This window comes from Pristiophorus japonicus, unplaced genomic scaffold, assembly GCF_044704955.1.
Source record: "Pristiophorus japonicus isolate sPriJap1 unplaced genomic scaffold, sPriJap1.hap1 HAP1_SCAFFOLD_1410, whole genome shotgun sequence".
NCBI classification, from domain to species: domain Eukaryota; kingdom Metazoa; phylum Chordata; class Chondrichthyes; family Pristiophoridae; genus Pristiophorus; species Pristiophorus japonicus.
In genome coordinates this window covers 1-16,379 of record NW_027251083.1, presented here as the reverse complement: position 1 = coordinate 16,379, position 16,379 = coordinate 1, and the positions used below count along the sequence as shown (strand labels likewise).

Genomic DNA, 16,379 nt, shown 5'->3' with positions numbered 1-16,379 from the left:
GGTCACTGGGCAGTGATCAGGAGCAGGAACCCTGGCTGATTTCCCCCTCTCTCTAACCCAGGGGTTACTGGGCAGTGATCAGGAGCAGGTAACCCTGGCTGATTTCCCCTCTCTCTCTTACCCAGCGGTCACTGGGCAGTGATCAGGAGCAGGAACCCTGGCTGATTTCCTCTCTCTCTAACCCAGGGATCACTGGGCGGTGATTACAAGCAGGAACCCTGGCTGATTTCCCCTCTGTCTCTAACCCAGGGGTCACTGGGCAGTGATCATGAACAGGAACCCTGGCTGATTTCCCCTCTCTCTCTAACCCAGGGGTCACTGGGCAGTGATCAGGAGCAGGAACCCTGGCTGATTTCCCCCTCTCTCTAACCCAGGGGTTACTGGGCAGTGATCAGGAGCAGGTAACCCTGGCTGATTTCCCCTCTCTCTCTTACCCAGCGGTCACTGGGCAGTGATCAGGAGCAGGAACCCTGGCTGATTTTCTCTCTCTCTAACCCAGGGATCACTGGGCGGTGATTACGAGCAGGAACCCCTGGCTGATTTCCCCTCTGTCGCTAACCCAGGGGTCACTGGGCAGTGATCATGAACAGGAACCCTGGCTGATTTCCCCTCTCTCTCTAACCCAGGGGTCACTGGGCAGTGATCAGGAGCAGGAACCCTGGCTGATTTCCCCTCTCTCTAACCCAGGGGTCACTGGGCAGTGATCAGGAGCAGGACCCCTGGCTGATTTCCTCTCTCTCTAACTCAGAGGTCACTGGGCAGTGATCAGGAGCAGGAACCCTGGCTGATTTCCCCTCTCTCTCTAACCCAGGGGCCACTGGGCAGTGATCAGGAGCAGGAACCCTGGCTGATTTCCCCTCTCTCTCTAACCCAGGGGTCACTGGGCAGTGATCAGGAGCAGGAACCCTGGCTGATTTCCCCCTCTCTCTAACCCAGGGGTTACTGGGCAGTGATCAGGAGCAGGTAACCCTGGCTGATTTCCCCTCTCTCTCTTACCCAGCGGTCACTGGGCAGTGATCAGGAGCAGGAACCCTGGCTGATTTCCTCTCTCTCTAACCCAGGGATCACTGGGCGGTGATTACAAGCAGGAACCCTGGCTGATTTCCCCTCTGTCTCTAACCCAGGGGTCACTGGGCAGTGATCATGAACAGGAACCCTGGCTGATTTCCCCTCTCTCTCTAACCCAGGGGTCACTGGGCAGTGATCAGGAGCAGGAGCCCTGGCTGATTTCCCCCTCTCTCTAACCCAGGGGTTACTGGGCAGTGATCAGGAGCAGGTAACCCTGGCTGATTTCCCCTCTCTCTCTTACCCAGCGGTCACTGGGCAGTGATCAGGAGCAGGAACCCTGGCTGATTTTCTCTCTCTCTAACCCAGGGATCACTGGGCGGTGATTACGAGCAGGAACCCTGGCTGATTTCCCCTCTGTCTCTAACCCAGGGGTCACTGGGCAGTGATCATGAACAGGAACCCTGGCTGATTTCCCCTCTCTCTAACCCAGGGGTCACTGGGCAGTGATCAGGAGCAGGAACCCTGGCTGATTTCCCCTCTCTCTAACCCAGGGGTCACTGGGCAGTGATCAGGAGCAGGAACCCTGGCTGATTTCCCCTCTCTCTAACCCAGGGGTCACTGGGCAGTGATCAGGAGCAGGAACCCTGACTGATTTCCCCTCTTTCTCTAACCCAGGGGTCACTGGGCAGTGATCAGGAGCAGGAACCCTGGCTGATTTCCCCTCTCTAACCCAGGGGTCACTGGGCAGTGATCAGGAGCAGGAACCCTGGCTGATTTCCCCTCTCTCTAACCCAGGGGTCACTGGGCAGTGATCAGGAGCAGGAACCCTGACTGATTTCCCCTCTCTCTAACCCAGGGGTCACTGGGCAGTGATCAGGAGCAGGAACCCTGACTGATTTCCCCTCTTTCTCTAACCCAGGGGTCACTGGGCAGTGATCAGGAGCAGGAACCCTGGCTGATTTCCCCTCTCTCTAACCCAGGGGTCACTGGGCAGTGATCAGGAGCAGGAACCCTGGCTGATTTCCCCTCTCTCTCTAACCCAGGGGTCACTGGGCAGTGATCAGGAGCAGGAACCCTGACTGATTTCCCCTCTCTCTAACCCAGGGGTCACTGGGCAGTGATCAGGAGCAGGAACCCTGGCTGATTTCCCCTCTCTCTAACCCAGAGGTCACTGGGCAGTGATCAGGAACCCTGGCTGGTTTAACAGAGGGCGGAGTTGATTCCGACGTATTTTGAGAAGCAAGTCTGTTTTTATTTGGCCGGAGAGTGAGGCGTGTCAGACCAGGACCGGATCGAGTATTCTACACACACACCCGCAGGTGAAAGTTTTATTCTCCAAAGTGACAACACTACATGTACAAATACAAACAAGACACGGCGAGAAGGCAACAGACAGTCTGAGGAGCACCGCTGTCAGAGAGGGCGACTGCCACCATAAACCCTCGGACTCGAGCCCAGTGAGGGGGTCGTGACTAATGCCGTGTCCACGTGAAGTGTGTGCTGCACCCACTCCCGGATAAGACGCTGGCCTTTGGTCGCGAGGGCTGGTGGGATTGGTTCAAGGGGAAGGCGTCGGCAGTGTGACAGAGAGCTTGGTTCCAGCTTCACTCCCCAGCGCGGCACTGACAGCGAGTGGCCCACAGCTCGTGTCGGTGTCTGTGGTCGCTGGAGCGATCGAGACCCAGACTCGGTCAGCCAGTGTCCCGACGGTCTGTATCTGTACACTCGCACATCGACATGACAAATCACACACACTCAGTGCACCGGGTGGGAGGCAGACAGTGATCAGGGGCAGGAACCCAGGGTCACTGACACTCGCCGTCGGCTCAGGGCTCAGACCTCCCCAGCCCAGATCACTCACTCTGCACCCAGCGGGCGGGCGGGCGAGCTGGGGTCTGGGTCAGAGCGACACTCCACGCCCTGGGTGAGAGTCCCAGGTCGGGGGGGTGAGTTTGCTCACCGCAAATCTCCATCACTGGTCCACTGCTCTCACTGCCGCTCAAACATCTCCTTCAGGATACGCATGCTGTCCGTGTAGCGATGCTGGTTCCTGTGCGAGGATTCCTTCCACCTACAGCGGGACAAGGGCAGAGAGCGAGTGAGCGAGACATCGGCAGACAGAGTGAGGGATCGAATGGGAAGGGGATTGTGTACAGTGGGAGTGAATGGGAAGGGGATTGGGTCCATTGGGATTGTGTACGGAGGGAGTGAATGGGAAGGGGTTTGGGTCCATTGGGATTGTGTACGGAGGGAGTGAATGAGAAGGGGTTTGGGTCCATTGGGATTGTGTACGGAGGGAGTGAATGGGAAGGGGTTTGGGTCCATTGGGATTGTGTATGGAGGGAGTGAATGGGAAGGGGTTTGGGTCCATTGGGATTGTGTACATTGCGAGTGAATGGGAAGGGGTTTGGGTCCATTGGGATTGTGTACGGAGGGAGTGAATGAGAAGGGGTTTGGGTCCATTGGGATTGTGTACGGAGGGAGTGAATGGGAAGGGGTTTGGGTCCATTGGGATTGTGTACAGTGGGAGTGAATGGGAAGGGGTTTGGGTCCATTGGGATTGTGTACAGTGGGAGTGAATGGGAAGGGGATTGGGTCCATTGGGATTGAATGGGAAGGGGTTTGGGTCCATCGGGATTGTGTCTGGAGGGAGTGAATGGGAAGGGGTTTGGGTCCATTGGGATTGTGTACAGTGGGAGTGAATGGGAAGGGGTTTGGGTCCATTGGGATTGTGTACAGTGGGAGTGAATGGGAAGGGGATTGGGTCCATTGGGATTGAATGGGAAGGGGTTTGGGTCCATCGGGATTGTGTATGGAGGGAGTGAATGGGAAGAGGTTTGGGTCCATTGGGATTGTGTACATTGCGAGTGAATGGGAAGGGGTTTGGGTCCATTGGGATTGTGTACGGAGGGAGTGAATGAGAAGGGGTTTGGGTCCATTGGGATTGTGTACGGAGGGAGTGAATGGGAAGGGGTTTGGGTCCATTGGGATTGTGTACAGTGGGAGTGAATGGGAAGGGGTTTGGGTCCATTGGGATTGTGTACAGTGGGAGTGAATGGGAAGGGGATTGGGTCCATTGGGATTGAATGGGAAGGGGTTTGGGTCCATCGGGATTGTGTACATTGGGAGTGAATGGGAAGGGGTTTGGGTCTATTGGGATTGTGTACATTGGGAGTGAATGGGAAGGGGTTTGGATCCATTGGGATTGTGTACAGTGGGATTGAATGGGAAGGGGTTTGGGTCTATTGGGATTGTGTACATTGGGAGTGAATGGGAAGGGGTTTGGATCCATTGGGATTGTGTACAGTGGGAGTGAATGGGAAGGGGTTTGGATCCATTGGGATTGTGTACAGTGGGGGTGACTGGGAAGGGGTTTGGGTCCATTGGGATTGTGTACAGTGGGAGTGAATGGGAAGGGGTTTGGATCCATTGGGATTGTGTACAGTGGGGGTGAATGGGAAGGGGTTTGGGTCCATTGGGATTGTGTACAGTGGGAGTGAATGGGAAGGGGTTTGGATCCATTGGGATTGTGTACAGTGGGGGTGAATGGGAAGGGGTTTGGGTCCATTGGGATTGTGTACAGTGGGAGTGAATGGGAAGGGGTTTGGGTCCATTGGGATTGTGTACAGTGGGAGTTACTGGGTTGTGGGGAAGTTACTGTGGGTGTTATTGGCCCAGCGTGATACTGATGTGACGGGGACTGAGAGGGTGAAAGGGAGAGTTGCCCCGGGGTAGCGGTGCTCGAGGGCTGGCGTTGGGGAAGGAGCTCGCTCACCTCTGTCGGATTTTCTTCCAGCGGTCCATGTGGTTGTAGAGCAGGGTGGCGACGCCTGAGCCTGCGGTGTGGCACTGGAAGGAAACACACGGGAAACGCCGTCAGGAGGTGTCCCACGGCTGGATCAAGCTGCCCAGACCGGTACTGAGCCCCACAGAACAGGGTGGGGCCGGCTCAACAGTGATTCCCGCCATAGTCCAATATCCCACCCATAGTGTCTGGGCTCACACGTGAATAACAGGCCCCGGGTGGGGGAACGGGATTGGTCAAACACTCACGCACAGCAAGAGGCTACACACAGCGGTGAGGTGAATGGTCAGTTAATCTGCCGGTTGGATGGGGAGGGTAGTTCGTTGCCCCAGGTGGACCCGCGTCCCTCACCGTGCGGGGGAATCACAGACACAGACCCACATCCCGTCACCGTGCGGGGGGAATCACAGACACAGACCCACATCCCGTCACCGTGCGGGGGGAATCACAGACACAGACCCGTGTCCCGTCACCGTGCGGGGGAATCACACAGACACAGACCCACGTCCCGTCACCGTGCGGGGGAATCACACAGACACAGACCCGTGTCCCGTCACCGTGCGGGGGGAATCACAGACACAGACCCGTGTCCCGTCACCGTGCGGGGGAATCACACAGACACAGACCCGTGTCCCGTCACCGTGCGGGGGAATCACAGACACAGACCCGTGTCCCGTCACCGTGCGGGGGGAATCACACAGACACAGACCCACGTCCCGTCACCGTGCGGGGGAATCACAGACACAGACCCACGTCCCGTCACCGTGCGGGGGAATCACAGACACAGACCCGTGTCCCGTCACCGTGCGGGGGGAATCACACAGACACAGACCCACGTCCCGTCACCGTGCGGGGGAATCACAGACACAGACCCGTGTCCCTCACCGTGCGGGGGGAATCACACAGACACAGACCCACGTCCCGTCACCGTGCGGGGGGAATCACAGACACAGACCCGTGTCCTGTCACCGTGCGGGGGGAATCACAGACACAGACCCACGTCCCGTCACCGTGCGGGGGGAATCACAGACACAGACCCACGTCCCGTCACCGTGCGGGGGGAATCACAGACACAGACCCACGTCCCGTCACCGTGCGGGGGAATCACAGACACAGACCCACGTCCCGTCACCGTGCGGGGGAATCACACAGACACAGACCCACGTCCCGTCACCGTGCGGGGGGAATCACACAGACACAGACCCGTGTCCCGTCACCGTGCGGGGGGAATCACACAGACACAGACCCGTGTCCCGTCACCGTGCGGGGGGAATCACACAGACACAGACCCGTGTCCCCTCACCGTGCGGGGGGGAATCACACAGACACAGACCCACGTCCCGTCACCGTGCGGGGGAATCACACAGACACAGACCCACGTCCCGTCACCGTGCGGGGGAATCACACAGACACAGACCCACGTCCCGTCACCGTGCGGGGGAATCACACAGACACAGACCCGTGTCCCATCACCGTGCGGGGGAATCACAGACACAGACCCACGTCCCGTCACCGTGCGGGGGAATCACAGACACAGACCCACGTCCCGTCACCATGCGGGGGAAATCACACAGACACAGACCCACGTCCCGTCACCGTGCGGGGGGAATCACACAGACACAGACCCACGTCCCGTCACCGTGCGGGGGAATCACACAGACACAGACCCACGTCCCGTCACCGTGCGGGGGGAATCACACAGACACAGACCCACGTCCCGTCACCGTGCGGGGGGAATCACAGACACAGACCCACGTCCCGTCACCGTGCGGGGGAATCACACAGACACAGACCCACGTCCCGTCACCGTGCGGGGGGAATCACACAGACACAGACCCACGTCCCGTCACCGTGCGGGGGGAATCACACAGACACAGACCTACGTCCCGTCACCGTGCGGGGGGAATCACACAGACACAGACCCGTGTCCCCTCACCGTGCGGGGGAATCACAGACACAGACCCACGTCCCGTCACCGTGCGGGGGAATCACAGACACAGACCCGTGTCCCGTCACCGTGCGGGGGGAATCACAGACACAGACCCACGTCCCGTCACCGTGCGGGGGAATCACACAGACACAGACCCGTGTCCCGTCACCGTGCGGGGGGAATCACACAGACACAGACCCGTGTCCCATCACCGTGCGGGGGAATCACAGACACAGACCCACGTCCCGTCACCGTGCGGGGGGAATCACAGACACAGACCCGTGTCCCATCACCGTGCGGGGGAATCACAGACACAGACCCGTGTCCCATCACCGTGCGGGGGAATCACAGACACAGACCCGTGTCCCATCACCGTGCGGGGGGAATCACACAGACACAGACCCGTGTCCCATCACCGTGCGGGGGAATCACAGACACAGACCCGTGTCCCGTCACCGTGCGGGGGGAATCACAGACACAGACCCACGTCCCGTCACCGTGCGGGGGAATCACACAGACACAGACCCACGTCCCGTCACCGTGCGGGGGAATCACACAGACACAGACCCACGTCCCGTCACCGTGCGGGGGAATCACAGACACAGACCCGTGTCCCGTCACCGTGCGGGGGAATCACACAGACACAGACCCACGTCCCGTCACCGTGCGGGGGAATCACAGACACAGACCCGTGTCCCGTCACCGTGCGGGGGAATCACACAGACACAGACCCGTGTCCCGTCACCGTGCGGGGGGAATCACAGACACAGACCCGTGTCCCGTCACCGTGCGGGGGGAATCACACAGACACAGACCCACGTCCCGTCACCGTGCGGGGGAATCACAGACACAGACCCACGTCCCGTCACCGTGCGGGGGAATCACAGACACAGACCCGTGTCCCGTCACCGTGCGGGGGGAATCACACAGACACAGACCCACGTCCCGTCACCGTGCGGGGGAATCACACAGACACAGACCCACGTCCCGTCACCGTGCGGGGGGAATCACACAGACACAGACCCACGTCCCGTCACCGTGCGGGGGAATCACACAGACACAGACTCGTGTCCCTCACCGTGCGGGGGAATCACACAGACACAGACCCGTGTCCCGTCACCGTGCGGGGGAATCACACAGACACAGACTCGTGTCCCTCACCGTGCGGGGGAATCACACAGACACAGACCCGTGTCCCGTCACCGTGCGGGGGAATCACACAGACACAGACTCGTGTCCCTCACCGTGCGGGGGGAATCACACAGACACAGACCCGTGTCCCGTCACCGTGCGGGGGAATCACAGACACAGACCCGTGTCCCGTCACCGTGCGGGGGAATCACACAGACACAGACCCACGTCCCTCACCGTGCGGGGGGAATCACACAGACACAGACCCGTGTCCCGTCACCGTGCGGGGGAATCACACAGACACAGACCCGTGTCCCGTCACCGTGCGGGGGAATCACAGACACAGACCCGTGTCCCGTCACCGTGCGGGGGGAATCACACAGACACAGACCCGTGTCCCGTCACCGTGCGGGGGGGAATCACAGACACAGACCCACGTCCCGTCACCGTGCGGGGGGGAATCACAGACACAGACCCACGTCCCGTCACCGTGCGGGGGGAATCACACAGACACAGACCCGTGTCTCTCACTGTGCGGGGGAATCACACAGACACAGACCCGTGTCCCGTCACCGTGCGGGGGGAATCACAGACACAGACCCGTGTCCCGTCACCGTGCGCGGGAATCACACAGACACAGACCCACGTCCCATCATCGTGCGGGGGGGAATCACAGACACAGACCCGTGTCCCTCACCGTGCGGGGGAATCACAGACACAGACCCGTGTCCCGTCACCGTGCGGGGGAATCACAGACACAGACCCGTGTCCCGTCACCGTGCGGGGGAATCACACAGACACAGACCCACGTCCCGTCACTGTGCGGGGGAATCACAGACACAGACCCGTGTCCCTCACCGTGCGGGGGAATCACAGACACAGACCCGTGTCCCTCACCGTGCGGGGGAATCACAGACACAGACCCGTGTCCCGTCACCGTGCGGGGGAATCACACAGACACAGACCCGTGTCCTGTCACCGTGCGGGGGGAATCACAGACACAGACCCACGTCCCGTCACCGTGCGGGGGGAATCACAGACACAGACCCGCGTCCCGTCACCGTGCGGGGGAATCACACAGACACAGACCCACGTCCCGTCACCGTGCGGGGGAATCACACAGACACAGACCCGTGTCCCGTCACCGTGCGGGGGGAATCACAGACACAGACCCACGTCCCGTCACCGTGCGGGGGAATCACAGACACAGACCCGTGTCCCGTCACCGTGCGGGGGGAATCACACAGACACAGACCCGTGTCCCGTCACCGTGCGGGGGAATCACACAGACACAGACCCGTGTCCCGTCACCGTGCGGGGGAATCACACAGACACAGACCCGTGTCCCCTCACCGTGCGGGGGAATCACACAGACACAGACCCACGTCCCGTCACCGTGCGGGGAATCACAGACACAGACCCGTGTCCCTCACCGTGCGGGGGAATCACAGACACAGACCCGTGTCCCATCACCGTGCGGGGGAATCACAGACACAGACCCGTGTCCCGTCACCGTGCGGGGGAATCACACAGACACAGACCCGTGTCCCCTCACCGTGCGGGGGAATCACACAGACACAGACCCGTGTCCCGTCACCGTGCGGGGGAATCACACAGACACAGACCCGTGTCCCCTCACCGTGCGGGGGAATCACACAGACACAGACCCACGTCCCGTCACCGTGCGGGGGAATCACACAGACACAGACCCGTGTCCCCTCACCGTGCGGGGGAATCACACAGACACAGACCCGTGTCCCGTCACCGTGCGGGGGAATCACACAGACACAGACCCACGTCCCCTCACCGTGCGGGGGGAATCACAGACACAGACCCGTGTCCCGTCACCGTGCGGGGGAATCACACAGACACAGACCCGTGTCCCCTCACCGTGCGGGGGAAATCAGACGCGCTGGGTGGGGACTTTACCATGTTGATGTCCAGCGGTTTCTCCGAGGGAGGCAGTGGAGAGGGAATGCGCGTACTGACGGGCTGCCCTCCTGTGTTCAGCGGGCAGGGGATCGGTTGCGGGAGTCTGTAAATGTCATGACACTTTCCATTCATCACCTCGGCAACCTGGGAAAGCAAAAAAGCCCCAATCAGCGATCAGACTGAGCCGGCACAATCTGGAGCATGTCCCTCAGAGCGAGTGGGCAGACTCGGCCCCTGTCCTGGCTCACTGGGGCCCACAGCACACAACTGGACAATTCTCTGAGCTAGTTAGAGTGGGTGAGAGTGCAGATGAACAGGACCCCAAGAAAGAATGCAAAAGGCAGGAGGCAACAGAGCAGAGTAGCACTGGGGTAAGTGTAAACCACAAGGTGATAGGAAGGGACAATATGTATGAATATAAAGGGGCTGCAGGAGGGGTCAAAACTAAAAATCATGGTTTAAAAACTAGTATTAAAACACTCTACCTAAACGCACGCAGCATTCGAAATAAAGTAAATGAGTTGACGGCACAAATCATTACAAATGGGTATGATTTGGTGGCCATTACAGAAACGTGGTTGCAGGGTGGCCAAGACTGGGAATTAAACATACAGGGGTATCTGACGATTCGGAAAGATAGACAAGAAGGGAAAGGAGGTGGGGTAGCTCTGTTAATAAAGGATGATATCAGGGCAGTTGTGAGGGATGATATTGGCTCCAATGAACAAAATGTTGATTCATTGTGGGTAGAGATTAGAGATAGTAAGGGGAAAAAGTCACTGGTGGGCGTAGTTTATAGGCCCCCAAATAATAACTTCACGGTGGGGCGGGCAATAATCAAGGAAATAATGGAGGCATGTGAAAAAGGAACGGCAGTAGTTATGGGGGATTTTAACCTACATATCGATTGGTCAAATCAAATCGCAGGGGGTAGCCTGGAGGAGGAATTCACAGAATGCATATGGGATTGTTTCTTAGAACAGTATGTTACAGAACCTACAAGGGAGCAAGCCATTTTGGATCTGGTCCTGTGTAATGAGAGGAATAATAAACGATCTCCTCGTAAAAGATCCTCTCGGAATGAGTGATCACAGGTTGAATTTGTAATACAGATTGAGGGTGAGGAAGTAGTGTCTCAAACGAGCGTACTATGCTTAAACAAAGCGGACTGAATCCCAAAAAGTTAGTTTGCAGGTGCAGCGGGTAATCAGGAAGGCGAATGGGATGTTGGCCTTCATTGCGAGAGGGATGGAGTACAAAAGCAGGGAGGTCCTGCTGCAACTGTACAGGGTATTGGTGAGGCCGCACCTGGAGTACTGCGTGCAGTTTTGGTCGCCTTACTTAAGGAAAGATATACTGGCTTTGGAGAGGGTACAGAGACAATTCACTAGGCTGATTCCGGAGATGAGGGGGTTACCTTATGATGATAGATTGAGTAGACTGGGTCTTTACTCGTTGGAGTTCAGAAGGATGAGGGGTGATCTTATAGAAACATTTAAAATAATGAAAGGGATAGACAAGATAGAGACAGAGAGGTTGTTTCCACTGGTCGGGGAGACTAGAACTAGGGGGCACAGCCTCAAAATACGGGGGAGCCAATTTAAAACTAAGTTGAGAAGGAATTTCTTCTCTCAGAGGGTTGTGAATCTGTGGAATTCTCTGCCCAAGGAAGCAGTTGAGGCTAGCTCATTGAATGTATTCAAGTCACAGATAGATAGATTTTTAACCAATAAGGGAATTAAGGGTTACGGGGAGCGGGCGGGTAAATGGAGCTGAGTCCACGGCCAGATCAGCCATGATCTTGTTGAATGGCGGAGCAGGCTCGAGGGGCTCGATGGCCTCCTCCTGTTCCTAATTCTTATGTAAAGGCAACAGAGTGATTATGTGCAACAGTTGTTAGTGTGTCCATCTGCACATGCGCGTCCTGGACTCCATCCGTCTCTGTCCTGCGCACGCGCAGACCCTCGAACCATAATTGGGGCCTGTACCGTGACTGCGTCAATAAATTTCACGACATTTTTGACATTATTCTCCCGTCCTGCGTTTGATTTATCCGGCATCATTTGGCTGAGGGACGACTGGCAGCTACTGGGGCTTTTGGGTTAGTCTTCGAAAAGCAACGAACTTGGGCGGAGAGGGGAGAGCTCCATCGTGAGCAGTCAGAATGGTTGGGATTACACTTTGCAAAGTCACTCAGAACTCGGGCTGGGCGGTTCCAATGACACATTGCTGAGAAACTGCTGGGCGTGGCTTATCCTACAAGGGGGACCGACCAATCAGCAATCAGGTCATGTGATCAAGGGGACCCAATCACAGCATTTTTCTGTTGCAAATAAGCACGTCCAAAATGAAAAGCCAGAGAGCACAGCCGTTGACTCGTCTTGACCCCAGTCTCAATCCCCCCACGACCCCCCGACCCCAGTCTCTCACCCACCCCGACCCCACTCTCTCACGACCCCCCGATCCCAGTCTCTCACGACCCCCCGACCCCAGTCTCTCACCCACCCCGACCCCACTCTCTCACGACCCCCCGACCCCAGTCTCTCACCCACCCCGACCCCACTCTCTCACGACCCCCCGATCCCAGTCTCTCACGACCCCCCGACCCCAGTCTCTCACGACCCCCCGATCCCAGTCTCTCACCCCCCCCGACCCCAGTCTCTCACGACCCCCCGACCCCAGTCTCTCACCCCCCCCCCGAGCCCAGTCTCAAACCCCCCACCCCCCCGACCCCAGTCTCTCACCCCCCCGACCCCAGTCTCTCACGACCCCCCGACCCCAGTCTCTCACCCCCCCCCCGAGCCCAGTCTCAAACCCCCCCGACCCCAGTCTCTCACCCCCCCGACCCCAGTCTCTCACCCCCCCGACCCCAGTCTCTCACGACCCCCCGACCCCAGTCTCTCACCCCCCCCGACCCCAGTCTCTCACGACCCCCCGACCCCAGTCTCAAACCCCCCACCCCCCCGACCCCAGTCTCAAACCCCCCACCCCCCCCGACCCCAGTCTCTCACCCCCCCCGACCCCAGTCTCTCACGACCCCCCGACCCCAGTCTCAAACCCCCCACCCCCCCGACCCCAGTCTCTCACGACCCCCCAACCCCAGTCTCTCACCCCCCCCCAACCCCAGTCTCTCACCCCCCCCGACCCCAGTCTCTCACGACCCCCCGACCCCAGTCTCTCACCCCCCCCGACCCCAGTCTCTCACGACCCCCCGACCCCAGTCTCAAACCCCCCACCCCCCCGACCCCAGTCTCAAACCCCCCACCCCCCCCGACCCCAGTCTCTCACCCCCCCCGACCCCAGTCTCTCACGACCCCCCGACCCCAGTCTCAAACCCCCCACCCCCCCGACCCCAGTCTCTCACGACCCCCCAACCCCAGTCTCTCACCCCCCCCCAACCCCAGTCTCTCACCCCCCCCGACCCCAGTCTCTCACGACCCCCCGACCCCAGTCTCAAACCCCCCACCCCCCCGACCCCAGTCTCTCACGACCCCCCAACCCCAGTCTCTCACCCCCCCCAACCCCAGTCTCTCACCCCCCCCGACCCCAGTCTCAAACCCCCCAACCCCAGTCTCTCACCCCCCCCGACCCCAGTCTCTCACCCCCCCCGACCCCAGTCTCAAACCCCCCAACCCCCCGACCCCAGTCTCTCACCCCCCCCGACCCGTCTCTCACGACCCCCCAACCCCAGTCTCTCACCCCCCCCGACCCCAGTCTCAAACCCCCCACCCCCCCGACCCCAGTCTCTCACGACCCCCCAACCCCAGTCTCTCACCCCCCCCGACCCCAGTCTCAAACCCCCCAACCCCCCCGACCCCAGTATCTCACGACCCCCCAACCCCAGTCTCAAACCCCCCACCGACCCCAGTCTCTCACCCCCCCCCAACCCCAGTCTCTCACCCCCCCCGACCCCAGTCTCAAACCCCCCACCCCCCCCAACCCCAGTCTCTCACCCCCCCCCGACCCCAGTCTCTCACCCCCCCCAACCCCAGTCTCTCACCCCCCCCGACCCCAGTCTCAAACCCCCCACCCCCCCCAACCCCAGTCTCTCACCCCCCCCGACCCCAGTCTCTCACCCCCCCCGACCCCAGTCTCTCACGACCCCCCAACCCCAGTCTCTCACCCCCCCCGACCCCAGTCTCAAACCCATCACCCCCCCCAACCCCAGTCTCTCACCCCCCCCCGACCCCAGTCTCAAACCCCCCACCCCCCCGACCCCAGTCTCAAACCCCCCACCCCCCCGACCCCAGTCTCTCACCCCCCCCGACCCCAGTCTCTCACCCCCCCCGACCCCAGTCTCTCACCCCCCCCCGACCCCAGTCTCTCACCCCCCCCCGACCCCAGTCTCTCACCCCCCCGACCCCAGTCTCTCACCCCCCCCCGACCCCAGTCTCTCACCCCCCCCCGACCCCAGTCTCTAACCCCCCCCGACCCCAGTCTCTCACCCCCCCCCGACCCCAGTCTCAACCCCCCCACCGACCCCAGTCTCTAACCCCCCCACGACCCCAGTCTCTCACCCCCCCCGACCCCAGTCTCAACCCCCCCACCGACCCCAGTCTCTAACCCCCCCACGACCCCAGTCTCTCACCCCCCCCCGACCCCAGTCTCAACCCCCCCACCGACCCCAGTCTCTAACCCCCCCACGACCCCAGTCTCTAACCCCCCCACGACCCCAGTCTCTAACCCCCCCACGACCCCAGTCTCTAACCCCCCCACGACCCCAGTCTCTAACCCCCCCACGACCCCAGTCCCAACCTCCCCACCGACCCCAGTCTCTAACCCCCCCCGACCCCAGTCCCAACCTCCCCACCGACCCCAGTCTCTAACCCCCCCACGACCCCAGTCTCTCACCCCCCCCCGACCCCAGTCTCAACCCCCCCACCGACCCCAGTCTCTAACCCCCCCCCGACCCCAGTCTCTCACCCCCCCACCGACCCCAGTCTCTCACCCCCCCCGACCCCAGTCTCTAACCCCCCCACGACCCCAGTCTCAACCCCCCCACCGACCCCAGTCTCTCACCCCCCCACCGACCCCAGTCTCTCACCCCCCCACCGACCCCAGTCTCTCACCCCCCCCGACCCCAGTCCCAACCTCCCCACCGACCCCAGTCTCTAACCCCCCCACGACCCCAGTCTCTAACCCCCCCACGACCCCAGTCTCTCACCCCCCCACCGACCCCAGTCTCTCACCCCCCCACGACCCCAGTCTCTCACCCCCCCACGACCCCAGTCTCTCACCCCCCCACCGACCCCAGTCTCTAACCCCCCCACGACCCCAGTCTCTCACCCCCCCGACCCCAGTCTCTAACCCCCCCACGACCCCAGTCTCTAACCCCCCCCCGACCCCAGTCTCTAACCCCCCCACGACCCCAGTCTCTCACCCCCCCACGACCCCAGTCTCAACCCCCCCACCGACCCCAGTCTCTCACCCCCCCACGACCCCAGTCTCTAACCCCCCCACGACCCCAGTCTCAACCCCCCCACCGACCCCAGTCTCAACCCCCCCACGACCCCAGTCTCTCACCCCCCCACGACCCCAGTCTCTCACCCCCCCCGACCCCAGTCTCTCACCCCCCCACGACCCCAGTCTCTCACCCCCCCACGACCCCAGTCTCTCACCCCCCCACGACCCCAGTCTCCCACCCCACCTCCTCCACGACCCCAGTCTCTCAGCCCCCCCCCCCGACCCCAGTCTCTCACCCGACCCGTCTCTCAAACCCCCCCACGACCCCAGTCTCTCACCCCCCCCGACCCCAGTCTCAACCCCCCCACCGACCCCAGTCTCTCACCCCCCCACGACCCCAGTCTCTCACCCCCCCCGACCCCAGTCTCCCACCCCACCTCCTCCACGACCCCAGTCTCTCAGCCCCCCCCCGACCCCAGTCTCTCACCCCCCCACGACCCCAGTCTCTCACCCCCCCCGACCCCAGTCTCCCACCCCACCTCCTCCACGACCCCAGTCTCTCAGCCCCATCCCCCGACCCCAGTCTCTCACCCGACCCGTCTCTCAACCCCCCCCCCGACCCCAGTCTCAACCCCCCACCCCCCCACGACCCCAGTCTCTCACCCCCCCCACCCCAGTCTCAACCCCCCCTCCCCCGACACCAGTCTCAACACCCCCCCGACCCCAGTCTCTTCCCCACCCCCCCAACTCCCGTCTCTCACCCCCCCACCCCCCCCCCCGACCCTCTCCCCCCTCCCCGACCCCCGTCTCTCTCTCTCCCCTCCCCTCCCCGCCCCACAACCTACCTCTTCATCCTCCAGTGCGGGGGGTGGTTGGGGACTTGGGGTTCGAGCCCCCTCGCGGAGGGTGGGGTTGTTCCTCATCCAAGCCCGGCAGATGGGGTAGAGGGGAGTGTTCTCGCTGAACTGGGCCAGGTCCACACTGCGATCAAACAGCTTCATGGTGTAGGCATCTGGGGAGAGAACACAGGAAACTCAACACCCCACGCTCCACCGTTCCACCCCACGGCCCGTCCTGCCGTTAGCGTGTGTGTGTGTGTGAGCACGCATGTGCGAGTGAGCGTTCGTGTTTCCGCGCTGGTACAGAACCTTACTGGGTCTCTGATGGCCT

The 16,379-nt window shown here is 61.0% G+C and overlaps 1 protein-coding gene across 1 annotated transcript; it reads right to left on the bottom strand.

Moving 5' to 3' along the window:
- Positions 1-2,305: 2,305 nt before the first annotated feature.
- Positions 2,306-16,373, bottom strand: lin37 (lin-37 DREAM MuvB core complex component). Its single transcript, XM_070870455.1, has 5 exons — positions 16,363-16,373; positions 16,055-16,221; positions 9,804-9,950; positions 4,784-4,857; positions 2,306-3,079 (listed from the first exon to the last, which is right to left on the bottom strand). Exons 2-5 carry the CDS (start codon positions 16,208-16,210, stop codon positions 2,998-3,000), a joined length of 459 nt encoding a protein of 152 aa, XP_070726556.1. The 5' UTR covers positions 16,211-16,221; positions 16,363-16,373; the 3' UTR covers positions 2,306-2,997.
- Positions 16,374-16,379: the final 6 nt, after the last annotated feature.